At 46.1% G+C, this 17,182-nt stretch overlaps 1 protein-coding gene across 10 annotated transcripts in view; it reads right to left on the bottom strand.

Annotated features, from left to right (window-relative positions):
* Window positions 1-1,824: 1,824 nt before the first annotated feature.
* The window catches only part of LOC129826514 (autism susceptibility gene 2 protein-like), a 472,035-nt gene continuing 456,677 nt past the window's right edge, over window positions 1,825-17,182 (bottom strand). For 3 of the 10 annotated variants that reach the window (XM_055887323.1, XM_055887327.1, XM_055887328.1), the window contains 11 exons: window positions 15,396-15,655; window positions 11,702-11,752; window positions 11,400-11,495; window positions 10,215-10,286; window positions 10,050-10,079; window positions 9,826-9,897; window positions 9,032-9,164; window positions 7,173-7,250; window positions 5,585-5,668; window positions 4,552-4,822; window positions 1,825-4,370 (listed from right to left, as the gene is read on the bottom strand). In XM_055887323.1, coding sequence (XP_055743298.1) covers window positions 3,011-4,370; window positions 4,552-4,822; window positions 5,585-5,668; window positions 7,173-7,250; window positions 9,032-9,164; window positions 9,826-9,897; window positions 10,050-10,079; window positions 10,215-10,286; window positions 11,400-11,495; window positions 11,702-11,752; window positions 15,396-15,655 — 2,507 coding nt within the window. In that variant the 3' untranslated portion in view covers window positions 1,825-3,010. Of the gene's footprint in view, window positions 4,371-4,551; window positions 4,823-5,584; window positions 5,669-7,172; window positions 7,251-9,031; window positions 9,165-9,825; window positions 9,898-10,049; window positions 10,080-10,214; window positions 10,287-11,399; window positions 11,496-11,701; window positions 11,753-15,395; window positions 15,656-15,760; window positions 15,922-17,182 lie in introns of all 10 variants that reach the window. The other 7 variants (XM_055887324.1, XM_055887325.1, XM_055887331.1 and 4 more) reach the window with 7 other exon arrangements.

Raw genomic sequence — 17,182 nt, 5'->3', positions numbered from 1 at the left:
GCAATGCAAAGAACACAGTCCCCTCACCCAGCTGGTCATGGGGCTGAGTTCACAAACCTGTTCTACTAACACACTGAAGCCCCAAGACCAGAACATCCAATCAATCAGAATAAAACAAATTACAACACAATCAAAACAAAACTACATTGCTTATTGGGAAACACAAGCACAAAGCAAAATGCAGTGCGATCTGGCCCTAAATCAACAGTACACCGTGGCAAAGTACTTGACCATGGTTACTGATCAAAACCTTAGAAAAACCTTGACAAAGTACAGGCTCAGTGAGCACAGCCTTGCCATTGAGAAGGGTAGACACAGGAAAACCTGGCTCCATGTAGAGGAAAGACTGTGCAACCACTGCACAACAGCAGAACCTAAGACAGAGCTGCATTTCCTGACAAAATGTAAAAAATATATAACAATTAGAGAGTGTCATTTCCTTAAATTTGAAACCCTTATTCAAGGTTTCAAAGACCTCTCTGATGAGGATAGGCTACCCATCCTGTTGGGGGAGGACGCAGAGAGCTGTGGGTTGGAGGTGCACTACATTGCTGCCTGCCATGAGACGAGGGACAGTGTCTGATAGACCAATCAACCTGCACATGTCCTCTACTGTATGCTTATTGTTATTGTTCAGTGTATGGTTATTTTGACCCTTGGTTATTGTTGTTACTGTTGTCCCGTTGACAATTTTGATTCTTATTATTTTCATATTGTAAATATCAAAAGTAAGCTTTGGCAATATGTACATTGTTACGTCATGCCAATAAAGCTAATTGAATTGAATTGAGAGAGAGAGAGTGAGAGAGACAGAGACAGACAGACAGACAGACAGACAGACAGACAGACAGACAGAGAGAGAGAGAGAGAGAGAGAGAGAGAGAGAGAGAGAGAGAGAGAGAGAGAGACAGAGAGAGAGAGAGAGAGAGACAGACAGACAGACAGACAGACAGACAGACAGACAGACAGACAGACAGACAGACAGACAGACAGAGAGAGAGAGAGAGAGAGAGAGAGAGAGAGAGAGAGAGAGAGACAGACAGAGAGAGAGAGAGAGAGAGAGAGACAGAGAGAGAGAGAGAGAGACAGACAGAGAGAGAGAGACAGAGAGAGAGAGAGAGAGAGAGAGAGAGACAGAGAGAGAGAGAGACAGACAGACAGACACAGACAGACAGAAAGAGAGAGAGAGAGACCCTCATTGATAGCGGGAGTGGATGTCTATGTGCACCCCTCTTGGACCGCTGCGGTGGACCTTCCAGGCTCATTAGCGAAACAGATGAGCGTGGGGAGAGGATGGGGGAGAGAGAGAGGGCAGGGGAGAGAGAGGCTCTCCTCTAACACCCACTGCCTCTCTCCCAGGCATGGCTCCTCTTAATGAGTCCAGACCGCAGGTCAATACTCCGCTCGTCCGTCAGTCAATAGCGGTTACCTGCAACACAAACACTTAAAACCTGCTTTCTTACAAAATCAATGTCCTATTAGTCCCACCCTTTATTGCCTCTCTTCCCAATCCCATCGATCCCCCAGGAGACCTGTGAGAGATCTGCAGCTGATCCATGTGAGATTACAGTCAAATGAACAGAATTAGAACAGAACCCTCCTTGGCTCCATTGTATTTAGTTTATGATTTGTTAGCAATGTGCTAAATGAAATGAGCCAGCTAAGACACTGGCAGTATTGGCAAATCCATGAAAAATTGTTTCCTTTAGTGATTTGTGAATTATTGTTATATCACCATTCTACAATTAGGAGGGGGTTACAGCCAGTAACCCTGGTCTCAGAGAATGATCATACAGGTGAATAAAAAGCAACAAACTGCAGATATTAGGTCCAAACTTTATTCCGTACAATTTTAAATCATGAATGTTCGTTTTCATTTTTTTTGCACGCCTAAAACTCTACTTGTTTTGTATACAAGTCTAAAAAACAACAACTGCACAACACCACAACGGTCGACAGAGAAAGTCCTATTGCCGGCCAATCAAAAGTGTCTTCCTTTGCTGTCAATTCATTTTACTGGGGCTGCATGTAAGCTTCTGGTACAGTTTCTCTGTAACGGGGAAGTCTGTAGGTTTATAATTCCATGGCCATCATTGGGAAAAAAACATGTTGAGTTATTCCAAGTTCCTCTCACTGAATCAACATTCTCCAACAGTGTCCATTCCATTCCAGGTGGCTCTCCTTCGGGGTGCTCAGCGCCTCTTTGCATAGATTGCAGATGATCATTCCAGCCCCCTTCTGATGCCCGCCCTCCTTCCCTCCCATTGGACAGGATCGTCTGTTACCATGGTTTCCAACCGGCAAGTGGTTCAGTTTTGATTTAATTTGTTTTTCTAGAAACATTTAAAAAGCCTAATAAATTTACATTGTAATTTTGCTGCAAGGAATATCAACAAGATATTTACATGAATTTTCTTTACAGAGACCGAACAAAGACCTCGTAATATATATTTGTCTGCATATCTCAAAGGCAAAGCAAATAAAATGCAAATGAGTATTTCCATGTACCATGAGGTTATATTACTGTTGTAAGGGTAAAAAGTCCAGTCTGTACTGTGGAGCATCATCTTTCATATGTCTCACAATGGACTGGGATATTGAAAATAAGAGACTAACGCACAAAATACAAATTCATAAAAATGATGTCTATACATGGAACAAGGATAGGAAATGTACAAACTCATTTTAATCAGAATCTCACTTTTCGCTCAAAATCGAAAAAGGTTTTAGATTAATATATTAATATCAAATTTTATGTCGGAAACAAACGTACACATACTTTTTGATTCGTGTTCTTCTAACCAACATTCTCATCAGCCTGTCCATGTCAAATAAAATCATGGCATGTGCTTCTTCAACCTTACAAATCTTTCCTTTGTACAATCATACTGTTTCCTCGTTTACTAATGCCTTTCTCCATTGTAAAGCAGTGCATTTTGTTCGCTCTAGAAGGTTCCAAATTGGGGAGTGAGTCTTTTTAAGCATCCATGTCCTTTGTTTGTATGTAAAGCTACCGTGCCTCCACTTCTTTGGGGTTGCGGGAGGGGGAGTAATCTCGGGGGTCCTGGGTGGTGAGGGGGGTAGTCCTTCTGGGGGAGGCTGGTCTGGCGCTCCCTGCTGCCACTAGTGGAGGGGGGGCGCTAAGTGCGGCGGTGGGGGGCGTCCGGTTCAGCAGGCCATTGTGTCCAGTGGAGGGGCTGAGTCTGGGGTAGGGCATGCCGCCCAGGTGGGGCATGAAGGGGGGCATGTGTGGCAGGTGTCCCTCCATGGGGGACTGGTGCAGCTGGTGAAGCCGCGCTCGGTCCAGCTCCTCCCTCAGGTGCTGGCGCTCTCTTTCCTCTGCCTGTTGCCTCATCCTCTCGTGCTCCCGCCGTACCTCCAGCAGGTGCTCGTGGTGGGAGTAGTCATGGGCCTCTCTCTCCCGGTAGGCCCGCTCCTGCTCGTATATGCTGGGGAAGCGCTGGGCCTGCTCCGCCCTCAGATGGAAGTCCATCCTGCGCTGCAGGTCCATGTTGCGGTAGGCCTCCCTCAGTGGGTCCCAGGGGAAGGCTTGGTGGGGCATCCGGTCCCTCCCTGCAGCAGCAGCCAGGGGGCTGACCCCCATAAATGGAGCCATGCGAGCCCGGTCTAGCACGTTGAGACTGCTCATTTGGTGCATGGCGCTCATGGAGAGGGGCAAGGAGTGGGCCATGTGCACCCCGTGCAGGGAGCCGTGGGTGGGCATTTCACTGCAGCGTGGAGAGGGGGGCGGGGGCTGCTGGGACAGAGGAGGGTGGTGGTGGTGGTGGTGGTGGTGACCAGGCTGGGGAGGTGGAGGAGGTAGAGGCTGAGGAGGAGCAGGCTGAGGGCCAGGCTCGGAGCTCACCACCACCACATCCTGGTCCTCCTTGCGCTCCTCCTTGATCTTCATGTCGTTCTTCACCTTGTGCAGCAGCAGGTCCCCCCCAGAGGAAGGACGAACCTCCTTCCTGTCCCTGTCCCCATCCTTGAGTAGCGTGGGTGGGGGGCCACCAGCCATTTTCATGCCTGTCTCAGATAGGACAGCCTTGGAGTAGGGGGAGGGGGTGCGGTGGGCTGGTTTGTTGGAGTCTTCTGAGGAGCGTCTGTCTCTGTCTGTCACCTCCTTCCCTCCTCCAGGGGAGCGGCTCTCCTTCACCTTGACCTCCCCCACTATTGCCACCTCTCGGTGGCGCTCCGGGAGCTCCTTCTCCTTCTCTGCCTCCCGTACCCGGTCCACGCTGCCGCTGTGGTGGCGACCCGAGTCGCTGGAGTTCTGGCTGTTAGAGCGGATCAGGCTACTGATCTGGTAGCTGGTTGGGGCCGATGCAGGGGACGAACGGTTGGAGTGACGGTTACGGTCAATCAAATCTCTGAGGGGCACAAACAAAATAAAAATGTGTATTTATCAGAAGGTTAGAATGGAGTTTTTATTTTATTTTTTACTTTAGTTGGAAATATGTGTGCATGAAAATTAGCATTCAAATAACAAACACTTGAGTTACTTACAACTAATACAAATAATTCAGAGTTGTATTCATACAAACTACATACCTGTCTTTATCCTTATCCTCTTTGCTGATGGATGAATCCCTTTTCTCCTGTTCTCTCTCCCTCTCCCGTTCCCGTTCCCTCTCTCGTTCTCGTTCACGCTCGTGGCTGTTTGCTGAGTTGCTGCGCTCCGTGTCTGCAGACTTGGGCCACTGCGGAGGGGTGGGGAAGGAGGGTGGGGTCCGGTGGAGCCTGTTCCAGGTGTCATGGTGAGGGCTGCTGAAGCCTGGCAGGCCCCCTGGGCCCTCTTTATGGCCAAAGACACTGTTGGAGCCTGAAGGAGAGGCGACAGGGAGAAAAGAGTGTAAGCGAACCAAACTAAACTCCCTCCTGGACACACAACATAAGATGGAGAGACTGAAGACAAGAGGAAAGAAAGAAAGAAAAAGAAAATCAACACAATAGCAGCTTTGTCTTTGTCTTGAGAGTTCTGAGCGGTCTCTTGCTGCAAGCAGCTCTGCTTTACAAAGACTGGCCAGGTTAATGGCTTCCCCCTCTGCACTTCTAGCTGCTTGAAACAGATCCTACTCTGCTCTGCTCCCCCATTCACTCCTCTCTCAGGGCCTTTTCACTGGAAAGGGGGCGGATGGGGGGGGGACTCAATTACCCTCTGGGGTGAGGGTAGTGAAAAGCCAGGGAGACCTTAGCATTCCACAGGGTGTCTATTTCACTGAAATCCATTTTGCTACAGGGCAACTGATTTGGCAGAGGAGAATAAGAGAGAGAGAGGGAGGGAGAGGGCGAGAGAGGGAGAAAACCCTCCACAGTGGTGATGAGGGGGCTTTTAGAATAATTAATACATGAATAGCAACCTAACAGAAAGCCTGTGAGTGCTGTGTGCATTGGCAGTGTTGCTGTCAGATTAAAGCCAAGCTACTGGGGAGGGGGGTGGACGGAGAGACAGAGAGAGAGAGCTGTGCTGCCTGCCTTTTTGTTCCTCCGTGTTAGTTTTATTTTGGCATTTGATGCAGAACTAAGTGCCTTGATTTCGTTCCTCCCTGGCCCACTCGGGGAGGGGCGGGGGGCTGGCGCTTACCAAGCGAGGGGTTGCCTAATCCTCCGAAGGCACTGGTTGAAAGGTTGCCGAGGCCGCCAAAGGTACTGGAGCGACTGAAAGGATCTGCAAAATGCCAAACAGGGATTAGCTGAGCTGGCTGGAGGAGCCCGGCCACTCGTTCCACTCTGCTTTTCTCTTACAAGCGGAGCTGTGGGTTTTCTAGCGCTGCTATCCTGCTTCCTCTAATCCTACTGTATGTAGCTAGCTAGCGAGGCTTGCTGCCTGCTCTGGCCACACTGGATTTACTCCCACACTGTCCGTAATGGAGCGGAGCCTTTAATCTCTGACCCTGATTCTAGGGAAGCACTGCCTGATGGGAGACTGAGTACGATGGGGTCTAGGTTGGAGCTGGACTACAATCGGACAGGGGATTTGGAGGACTCCAACAGTCAGGCACACAGCTGCTTTAATGGAGAATGTTTGTTGAGTAGGCTTTAGAGAGGCTTCAGTGTTTCACACTTCCATTTGAACCTGCACACTCTGAGAAAACATGTGCTACCTAGAACCATAGGGATCTTCGGCTGTATGTTTCCAGGTTAAAGGTTTCTTTGAGGGTTCTTCTTTGGGGGGAAATGTTCTACCTGGATCCAAAAATGGTTCCAGACGAAGAAACCTTTATCATTCTACGTAGCACATTTTCTACTACGAGTGTCTTAGTTAAACCTAGTTTACATAGAACTCAAAATGGAAAGGTATGCATACCTACCTGAATCAGGACACAACATTATCAAGATTGAGTAAGAAGCCATATTGGAAAATGCCAGAGGTTAAATCAATGATGAATGATCCTTTAATCTAGTTCTGAAAGACTTCCTCTATGTGGTGAATGCAATGCAACAGTTTGTCAATATATCAGCAAACAACAGCTAGAACGTCACACTTGAATTAGTTCTTTGGGCAGGAATTTCACCCAAAATCTTTGAGGAGTGTCATAATTCCTCAACATTTCTCCCCTGTGCACCAAGTGTTTATAAACTCAAATTGGATTGACTCAAGAGCTTATCCCGTGAAATCACCTTGCTGCACTGAAGCCTAACAACCTATTTGATGGGAAATACAGAATAATACAAAAACCTCCATTACTCTGTTTGTGAAAGAGACGAGCAGAACTGGAAGAGGCCATAAAAAGAAGCCTCAAGGTAAAATGGCATATTTTCTGAGGCCATCTGCCTAAGTCCAAGGCAATATGAAATGTTGTGCAGTAAAAAACCTTCCCTTGAACAAAAGAGCTAGAAAATAAAGTCAGGAAATTAGAAAAACTACCATAACAAGCCCAGAGTGGCCTTCCTTCCACATCAGTACAGGCAGGAGGGTAACTCAAGGGTATCTTTTATGAATCACGGGGATAGATTTCATGAGGTCTCTCTACACAGCACTAAAGTTAAACTGAGTGTGAGATATGGAGCAGGACGTCTTCACTAGCCAGAACCTCTATTTCCCTATTATAAGCTTATTTTACAAACAACTACATGGGACTGTAGTAGTATTCTCAATATGAGTGCAACAAAGAGAGAGAAAGTGAAAAAGGAAAAATTGGGATTGAAAATGTGGTGCTATTTCCACTTACCTGCCAAGTGGTTGGGAGGCAGGAAGCCGCTGTGGTGGGGGGAGGGGCCGTACGGGGAGGCGGCCGGATGGCCAGAACCTACGGGAGGAGAGAGAGAGAGAGAGAGAGAGAGAGAGAGAGAGAGAGAGAGAGAGAGAGAGAGAGAGAGAGAGAGAGAGAGAGAGAGAGAGAGAGAGAGAGAGAGAGAGAGAGAACAGTTGAAAAAGAAAAGGAGAGCCATACACTCTAGGAGCTCAGATGCAATAATTGAATAACCTAATAACTAACGTTTGGACAGACAAGCTGTCTTCATCAGGGTATAATGACAAACACTGCGGGTCACTAGTTTATATAGTGTCAAAGAACACACACAGGTGTCTGTAATCATGGCCTGGCTGTGGCTTGATATCATTGGTTAATTTACAGATATAAATAGAACATATAAAAAACATAAATGGATAGCATACGGTCATAGATACAATTTGGCTACATAGGCCTACAAACATTTACAATGAATAGAAAAATCACAATAATCACAAGAATGGCTTTAGATCAAAGTCTACGTTGAGACCGAAGGGAGCAAAGGTCTTTAAAAGCTCCAGACAGCCTCTCGTTTAAACAATAAATTGTCGAGGTCTCCCCCTCTCCTAGAGAGGGTGATGAGTTCGATGCCGATATAACGGAAGGACGAAACCGAGTAGTTTGCTTCCAGAGAGAGTGGACCGACCATGTCATCTCAGTGTCTCCACTCAGATAGTGGTGTCAGTAGTCATCTGTCATAACCTCTAACTAGGCATCCAAAAAGAGGGCAAACCACCAAAAATACAGTGAAGGATATCTGATGTTTCATAGGGTTAACAGTGGTTGTCTGAGAAAGACTTGATAGCAATTAGCATAATATTCAAGTCTCACGTGTTTGTGGATGTGTGTGCGCTCGTACGTGTATATGCATTTAGGATGGGGGGGGGGGGGGCTTTTTTATGAACAGACGTTGACCTCTTACAAAACGTTCTTCACCCATATTTCATGAATGGTTCATGAACGAGCCAATTACAAGCCAATTCAGGACACAATACTGCATAATTACAAGCTAAAGGGCATCCGCCTCCATGTTGCCTTCAAGGCAGGTTCTACCAGTCAATTATCACAAATAACTGTGTTCCAAATGGCACCATATTCCCTACATAGTGCACTATGTAGGGAATAGGTTGCCATTTAGGATGCAACTATAGAGAAGAATCCATATTCATGGCCACATCACATGTCTAGGACAAAATTTACAACAACAGCACTTCAACTAGGGCAGGTAAAGAAGAATAGAACACAGCTGAACACTAATACACCGTGTGTCATTACCGGTGTGAAGAAATGTGACAGGTAACCAGGAAGTAAACATCTGTCTATATGCATAGAGTTACACTCTTATTGGACAACAGTAGACCTACTCATAATTCAACCTGAAGCTCTGAAAGGTACTATGGGCTTTGGTAGATTTGGTATGGCGTCCACATCACCAGAATTGTGGGGTTGTTGGCAGTAGGGGTGGTATTCTGACTTGAGAGCCGGACTTTCGTGTCTCATTCATAGATGTCAATGGGAGACAAAAAGGAAGCGTTCAAATCTGAAACTATAATAGCCCTAAAGACCCTGTGACATGTCCCTCTGTGCTGGGTAGAGGACCATGAGCCCTGTGCTGGGTAGAGGACCATGAGCCCTGTGCTGGGTAGAGGACCATGAGCCCTGTGCTGGGTAGAGGACCATTAGCCCTGTGCTGGGTAGAGGACCATGAGCCCTGTGCTGGGTAGAGGACCATGAGCCCTGTGCTGGGTAGAGGACCATTAGCCCTGTGCTGGGTAGAGGACCATGAGCCCTGTACTGACCTGTGGAGGAGAACATGGGTCGTGCCAAGTCGTGGGTGTAGGGAAACCCAGGAAACACCCCTGGGGCAGGGGGACGACTGAACAGGTCCAGCTTTCCATTCATGTCCAGTTTGTGAGGGTCCACCTGCATCTGCTGTCAGAGAGAAGGGGTGAGAGTGGGCAGCGAGAGAGAAAGAGAGAGAGAGAACACGAGGGAGATGAAAATAAAAGGGAAAGAAAAGGTAGAGGATGAGAAAGAAAAGAAAACAGAGTGGCACTGTCAGTGTTTGTAAATGTAGTAATTAACAATAATTGACGCCAGTCATTTCATAGTTCAAGGAGGGACTTGTAATCTGCTATAATCAGTGATGTAATCACTGTGTGAGATCAGAGAGGAGGGACAACATACAGTACATAATGCCTCTACATGCCCAACACATACCCACTGTGCCATAACAACATCAGGGTAAGCTGATTAGGCCCACTAAACCCCATGAGGACGGGGTGCCTATGACAGTGACACCATGACAGAGACAAGAGGAGTCTTCCAAACTACAACCAAAATGGCCGCTACATAAATAGGCATAGAAAGAGAGGAATCCTTGGGAAAATAAAACATTTGGCAGAGGATCAGGCACATCCCTCCTTCCCCTCCCTTGGCCTCCTTCTGCCTAACACACCCACACACACACACACACACACACACACACACACACACACACACACACACACACACACACACACACACACACACACACACACACACACACACACACACACACACACACACACACACACACACACAGCTCGCTCACCTTCATCTTCTGCTGATGGTGGTAAATCTGCCAGGCGATCTGGACGTGCACCGCACACCACTTGCCAGGTTTCTGGAAGTTAGCAAATTATTCTAGGTTAAACCCAACACCTTAATGCTATGACACGATGATACTGTAGAATTTACTCAACGTTATGACATGTTGGTACTTGGTACTGCAGTAAATTTGACAGTGCATGGAAGACAAATGAAATCATGGCTTACTCTAACTGCTGTCCTGAAAGGATCCGATACCTGTGTTGTTGAAAGAAGAAAACATGAACCATAATCAACCCACAGCCACAATCATCAATACTTCCTTCATCTCCATTGTAAAGCATCAAGCATGGGCTTGGTGTTTTCGAGGGACAGTGACAGTAGGCTACGTACCCGTGGGTCCTTCTGTAGGAGTGTGTGAGGTACTGCCCCCGAACGGGATGCTACGTCTATGGGGTTAGAGGACTAAAAGAGAGGATAGATAAAGAAGAGAGAGAAAGACAGAGGCAGAGTGTTGCAAATGAAGATGGTGGAAAAGGGGACTTTGCACAGAATGACAACAGCAACAATAGACACACTCCAAAACACTGCCTCTTCTGCATTGATTCACACCAAGAGACCCTGCAAAGCAAGCAACTGTATGTGACGTGCACTCCTAGGAGGTCTCCAGTACAGAATCAACAAGACGGCAAATTATAGATCTCTGTCTTTGAGGTCTAGAAGAACCAGAATGCCTAGATCTTAATCCATCCCAGAGTACTAGGTGATCCCAGGTGGTTCCTAGCACCACACCCTCCACCCTCCATCTTCCAACCCCTCTCCTGATGCTCAGTGGTGCCCAGCGTTTGGCTGTAGGTGGTGAATGGAGGGATGGAGGGGGCTAACTGTACTGTACTCTAACCATCTGGAGGCAGGAAACAAAAGACCTCCATTATAGAGCCTGTAGGGAATAAAACCAGGGGATTTAGGCCAGCTTTGATTGGTGGCTTACAACAGGGTCAGAGCCTATTGGGCGCCTGCCAGGTCCCAATCATCACACACACACACACACACACACACACACACACACACACACACACACACACACACACACACACACACACACACACACACACACACACACACACACACACACACACACACACACACACATATACACACACGGCTGCTTATCTCCCCCTGCACAGTGGCGGGCGGCTCAGGCCCGCCAGCTTAAAGACAGGCCTTGTTTGCATAGTCTATTATAGTGAAAAAAAAGAAGCAGGAGCAGATTTGTCAGGCTGGTTCACTTGAAACGCAGCTGCCTGCTGCCCTGTACACAGACTGTAAAGGAAGGCTTTGGTGGTATTCAGGTCCCCTAATTCTAGCCTCATTCTTGGGTGAGATGATGAGCAGAATGCTGAGTTGCCAGTGCGGGTGTGTTTGTGAAAAAAATGCATGTGTGTATGTGGTGTTTTTGTATTGTGTGAGTGAATGAGTGAGTGTGTGTGCATGCGCGCATGTGTATTGTGTGCATGTGTGTTTGTGTGCGTGTGCGCAATGCATACGTGTGTGTGTGTGCAGGTCTGTGGGGCTAACCTTGGGCTGGAAGGCTCCTTGCAGTGAGCTGAAGGGTCCTGAGTGTGGGAGCAGCGGGGGCATGCCTGGCATTGTGGGGGGGTAGGAGGGGAAGAACTGCATGGGGGAGAGGAGACACACAACCACTTCTTAAAACAGATTACAACAAGACACAAAGAGACAACACTCACACATAAACACGTGTAGAAGAATAAATTGATATTTTCTTTCTCCAAATTTCAAATATCTAACCACAGTAACTATTTGACAGAAAACATGCTAAAAGCATGGTGATGGAAGTTGAAAGGAAATAGTTAACTTACATTTGAATGTCTAATGAATGGATTGTCCAGTTTTGGAGCGTATTTGTCGAACTGGAAAAAAAGAATGGGAAAGCAGAGTAAGACGTCAGTGATGCCAAACGGACCAATAACAATAACAGGAACTCTGCATCTATGAACTAAAGACCATCCAAGGAATGCAAGAAAATCCCATTACACCTATTGAGTGACAGAACAACACAGGAGAGAGGAAGTTCAGCACAACATCAGTTCGATCAAAAGCCCAGGAAGTCTGACAGCAGCTGGCTTAAAGGAAACACTGAGCATTCTGGGGTCATGTTTTGTTTTTCTTTAGCGTGCGGCTGGCCAGCCAGACTGCAGATTGAGATTAAGTTAAATCATCAGTGATATGACTAATCAAATGGACTGCCAATATTAGGGATTTTCCAATTTGTCTGCAGCACAGAAAAACAGCCATTGAGTTAGGCCTAGAGACAGTACTATGCTTGGGCGGGGGGAGCTCTCTACCTTACTTAAAGGCCTCAGTGTAAAACGAGAAGATTGAGTTATGTTTCTTATTAGGTGGAACATTTGGAGACGTGAAACTAATAGGCTGTGACAGATGTAGGGTTTTACAATGATCTCTGTTATGGAAACGGAGCACACAGAGACACATACATACTATGGGGGGTTGCCATTTTAGTGTGTGTGACGACTCAGAGAGCGAAATCTCAGAGACATTAACATTTTCTATGCGTAACATCATATAACTCTGGGTATATGAACAGTCAGTCTTTGATAGGTGAAATTAAATTGGTTCGACTACATTTTCAAGAGAGCTCATTTTGAACATGTACAGCATGAGACTGAAATAACTTTGAACGACTCAAATGGTTAATATATTGAAACATTTTCCGAAGCATACTAATAGAATAATGACATTAGGATCTCAACAGAAAGACTATAGCCTCATATACAGTATCTGATCATGAGGCCAAGCCATGGGAATCTAGTTTACATATTTGTCAGTTAGTGAGAGAGAGAGAGAGAGAGAGAGAGAGAGAGAGAGAGAGAGAGAGAGAGAGAGAGAGAGAGAGAGAGAGAGAGAGAGAGAGAGAGAGAGAGAGAGAGAGAGAGAGAGAGAGAGAGAGAGAGAGAGAGAGAGAGAGAGAGAGAGAGAGCGAGAGAGAGAGAGAGAATTCCCATGTATGAATGGGGACTTTGTGTGACTGCATGTAAGCCAAAACTGCTCCTCTATTTTAAAACCTGCTAATTGCAACTGACAGTAACTTATTCCTATTTCATAAATAGACAAACCATTTGCAGGTACTTTTGTGAGTGTTTTTACAAACCGCCGCTGGTTTGGGTTTTCATAAAAAAGGAAAAACGAGACGCACATGAATCAGTTAATTCTATGTGTGTGTGTGTGTGTGTGTGTGTGTGTGTCTCCCCCCTGTGACATGGGCGGGAAAGGAGGAGGTTTTCTCGCTCAACACTAGGCATAGCTCCTCTGACTGGGCCTGGCCTCCCAGCGAAGTGGGGCCATTCAACATCCGCCACAGAGAACGGTCACAGCGGCGGGTTTGTGTTTGTGTTTGCGGGCGATAATTGTTCCAAATCAAACACAGACACCCTATTGAGTGGAAACGCTGAGGCAGCTTCCGAGCTCATTAAACCAGTTCTCCCTCTGTACCTTCTCGTTTCCTTCTTAAGCTCGGGCCTGTTTTATGTTTTACACTGGGGGAGTAATACTCGCTAGTGGCTTTATGGCTGTCTATAAAACTCATGCTTTATCATTTACAGGGCCTGTCAGAGGTTTATTGTAAACAGCTTTGGATAATTAAGGCTCGGTATTTCATCTTTAAACAATTAATGATATTCTTTTTCCTAAGAAGACAGAGGGGAAAATAGACACTCAGTGTTTCCATTTGGCAGGGCCAGCTGCCTGATGGCGTAGAACAATAAACAAATACAGAGGATTTATAATTTCATTCATTACAGCTATTAGCCAAGGGCCGTTACATAGTTGAAATGACATGGAGTGCTCACAGTGAGCACAGCTGGACCGATCCAACTACACACATCATGACAAACACTAAAAAACAACCACAACATTACTCCTGTCTCTCTAAACAAGCAGTACAATTAAAGTGAAACAGCAATGTTGCTGGAGGGAGGAGAGGAGAGAAACAACATGGGTTAAGTAAAAACACAGTCTCAATAAAACAGAATACATTAACAGTCTTAAATCCCATTGTAACACCAATGCATCAGCCACAACATACAGATGTGAGTGCACAAAGCCATACAGCATTAGCAAGATAGGGAAATAACTCTGAAGATGAAAAGAGACAGAGTGCATATAAAGAATGTCTGGCTGCCATATAGAGGAATGAAGGGATCAGCTACAGACAGAAGATAACAACAGCAGCACACATGCTTTTTGACTGAGAGATTCACAATCTAAACTAAACAGTCTCCCTGACTGCTTATCAGATAGCTCTACACTGTATGTACATAAGCTAAGCCCTTTTCCTGGCATTTCTAACATACAGGGATCATGTTAGATTCCACAAAGCAATGCAGCAAAGCCCCATGCTCTAAATGGACCATAGCCTCTTAATTAGGGGTCATGACATGATAGATTATATCTATTACACTAATGCTGAAAAGGCATGAATGGGAGTCGTGTCTGAATGGATTTCTCAGATTGCTATTGCTTTCCAAATGATGGATGAATACCCCTAACTTTTCCAGGGAACATTTTTACGATTTAGAGCTGCCAATGTTTTGCCCCTGGCTGACTCGATGGCTGACTCAATAGCTGACTCGATGGCTGACTCGATGCTGCCTGATTACAGTTAAAAAGGCACTGAAGCTATTATTCATGATCAAAACAGTCTGAATGACGTCACTCCCTTTCATCTGGAATGAAGTCATTGAGTGTAACCACAGGCTCTGAATTTGTCATTGCGGAGCATTAGCCCCCAGTGCATGGCAGTCACGCCACACATCTGTTGGAAGGCCCTTTTGTTTCTGGTGCATGGCAGGGGAATCAGAACATTCAAAAACATTTCAAACAGATCCATAAGAAAACAATAAAAACACTCCCTTCAATCGGTCTCCTTTGTTCCAGGGCAAAACATGTCATGTTCATCGAGAGAATGAGGAAATACATTGAATCAACTGTACTGGCGTATGTTGGTTTGGGCAGGCTTCCCTCGTGTTGTAAAGGAAAGGGGCATATAGTGAGCCTTTGTGCATTGTAATGTTTTTGAAGCTCAGCCCTCTATATAGGCTAATGCACATGTAAAACCCTGGTCCAAAAGCATAATGTCTATTATTATATACTGTAGTATTATATGCAGCAGGCGCCTGTGTTATGTCTGGTTTCAGCATTGAGGATGAACCACTACAAACATGTGTACTGTGGCGGGGAGATGACGGGTTGGTTGGAGCCTTATTATGGGGGTGTAGTGATGACTAGGTGCCCCTGCCTCCTGTTCCTCAACTCTCTGTGAAAACGCACTGTTACAGTGTCCCTGTGACAATATGCAAAAGACCAAGAGACCCAACCAGCAGAGGGGGGAATGGATAGCAAATGTTTGGGTGGGGAAGGAGGGCAGGCTCTGGCCCTATCGGTTGGGAGGAGGGTGAGCATTTGGCGATTGGGGTGACTAGGACGAGGAAGAGGAGGGGGGTTGAAGTACTATATGGGAGCTTTACTTATCCTCACATTTCTGGCTGGGGTACGCACCATGGGGGGTGCGGTGGGCGGAGGAATGATGGTGGCCGGGGGCAGACTGGGCGGGAAGGGCGTGAAGGTGTGCTGGTGGGTGTGTTGGTGCTGATGCATGTGCTGGTGTTGGTGAAACTCTCCCCTCAGGAGTGACACAGGGGCCAGCGGGGACCCCGCGGAGGACGGCCCCCGGCTCCACCCCTCTGAACTCTGAACCAGGAAGCGGTTGTTCAGCTCCTGCCGCAGGAGGTCAAGCTCTGCAAGAAAGGAGAGCGAGAAAAGGGGGAAAAAGGGAGACACAAGAAAGGCACGGACGCCAGTCAGTCTTAACAACGGGGTAGAAGAGAAGAAAGAATAGTCACCTGGCATTCTCTGTTTCTCCAGCTCATGCTGTGAGGGTTTTCTACGTGAGGACTCATTGGGGGTGGTAAGAGAGTTGCCTGTGACAATGTGCCAATCAGAATCCCCGAATGAGGCTGGCAATACATGATTGGTTGGTTGAATGATATCAACAGGCTGGTATCTAAAGACAAGAGAGAACCAAGAGTCACCTCAGCAGAAAACACAGCAGACTCCCTCCACTAATGCTACATATCCTAGCTACTACTATTACCTTAAATGTCTATTACCAGTGCTTGACTTGGGCAGAAGCTCACCGGAGCTGAGTACCGGCATCTCAAATGTTCTACTGCTTGAGCTCCTGTTCCTCTTATAGAATATTACTTCAAAAGTATTATGGAGTTCCTGCACCTAAATATAAACAGTACCGGCACACAAATTGAGTACCGGCACCTATTTCAGTTCAGTCCAAGTCAAGCACTGTGTATTATAGTACAATACACACTAAAAGAGTATCAATTCAATAAAGAATAATTGACAACAATCATTTCTCTTATGAAGATACAAAATCATATGACGATACAATTCTGCTACATTTTACATGTGACAAAAATATGTAAATATTACAAGATTAACATAATAGTAGAACTAAAAGTCAGCTTCAATATGAACAGCTTACATCTTACCTAACATGCCCTTCCTCGGACTTGCCATAAAAGAACAGTTAGCTGACAGCATGCAGTGTTACGGACCAGAAAATATCCTCTGGCATTTCACTTAAAGCTATTCTTCAGCCCAGATTACGCAAATCAAACCAAATTGTATTGGTCACATACACATGGTTAGCAGATGTTAATGCGAGTGTAGCGAAATGCTTGTGCTTCTATTTCTGACGATGCAGTAAAATATAACAAGTATTCAAACAAAGTCACAACAACTACCTTACACACAAATGCACACAAATGTAAAAGGATGAATAGGAATATGTATATATAAATATATGGATGAGCGATGGCATAGGCAGGTGCAGTAGATGGTGTAGAATACAGTATATACATGAGATGCGTAATGTAGGATGTAAACATTATTAAAAGTGGCATTATTTAAAGTGACTAGTGATACCTTTATTAAGTCCGTTTATTTAATTGGCCAGAGATTTGAGTCTGTATGTTGGCAGCAGCCTCTCTATGTTAGTGATGGCTGTTTAACAGTCTGATGGCCTGGAGATAGAAGCTGTTTCAGTCTCTCGGTCCCAGCTTTGATGCACCTGTACTGACCTCGCCTTCTGGATGATAGCGGGGTGAACAGGCATTGGCTCAGGTGGTTGTTGTCCTTGATGATCTTTTTGGCCTTCCTGTGACATTGGGTGCTGTAGGTGTCCTGGAGGGCAGGTAGTTTGCCCCGGTGATGCGTTGTGCAGACCGCACTACCCTCTGGAGAGCCTT

This window comes from Salvelinus fontinalis, chromosome 28 (genome assembly GCF_029448725.1).
Source record: "Salvelinus fontinalis isolate EN_2023a chromosome 28, ASM2944872v1, whole genome shotgun sequence".
In the NCBI taxonomy this organism is placed as follows: Eukaryota; Metazoa; Chordata; class Actinopteri; order Salmoniformes; family Salmonidae; genus Salvelinus; species Salvelinus fontinalis.
This window is presented reverse-complemented; position numbering and strand designations above follow the sequence as displayed.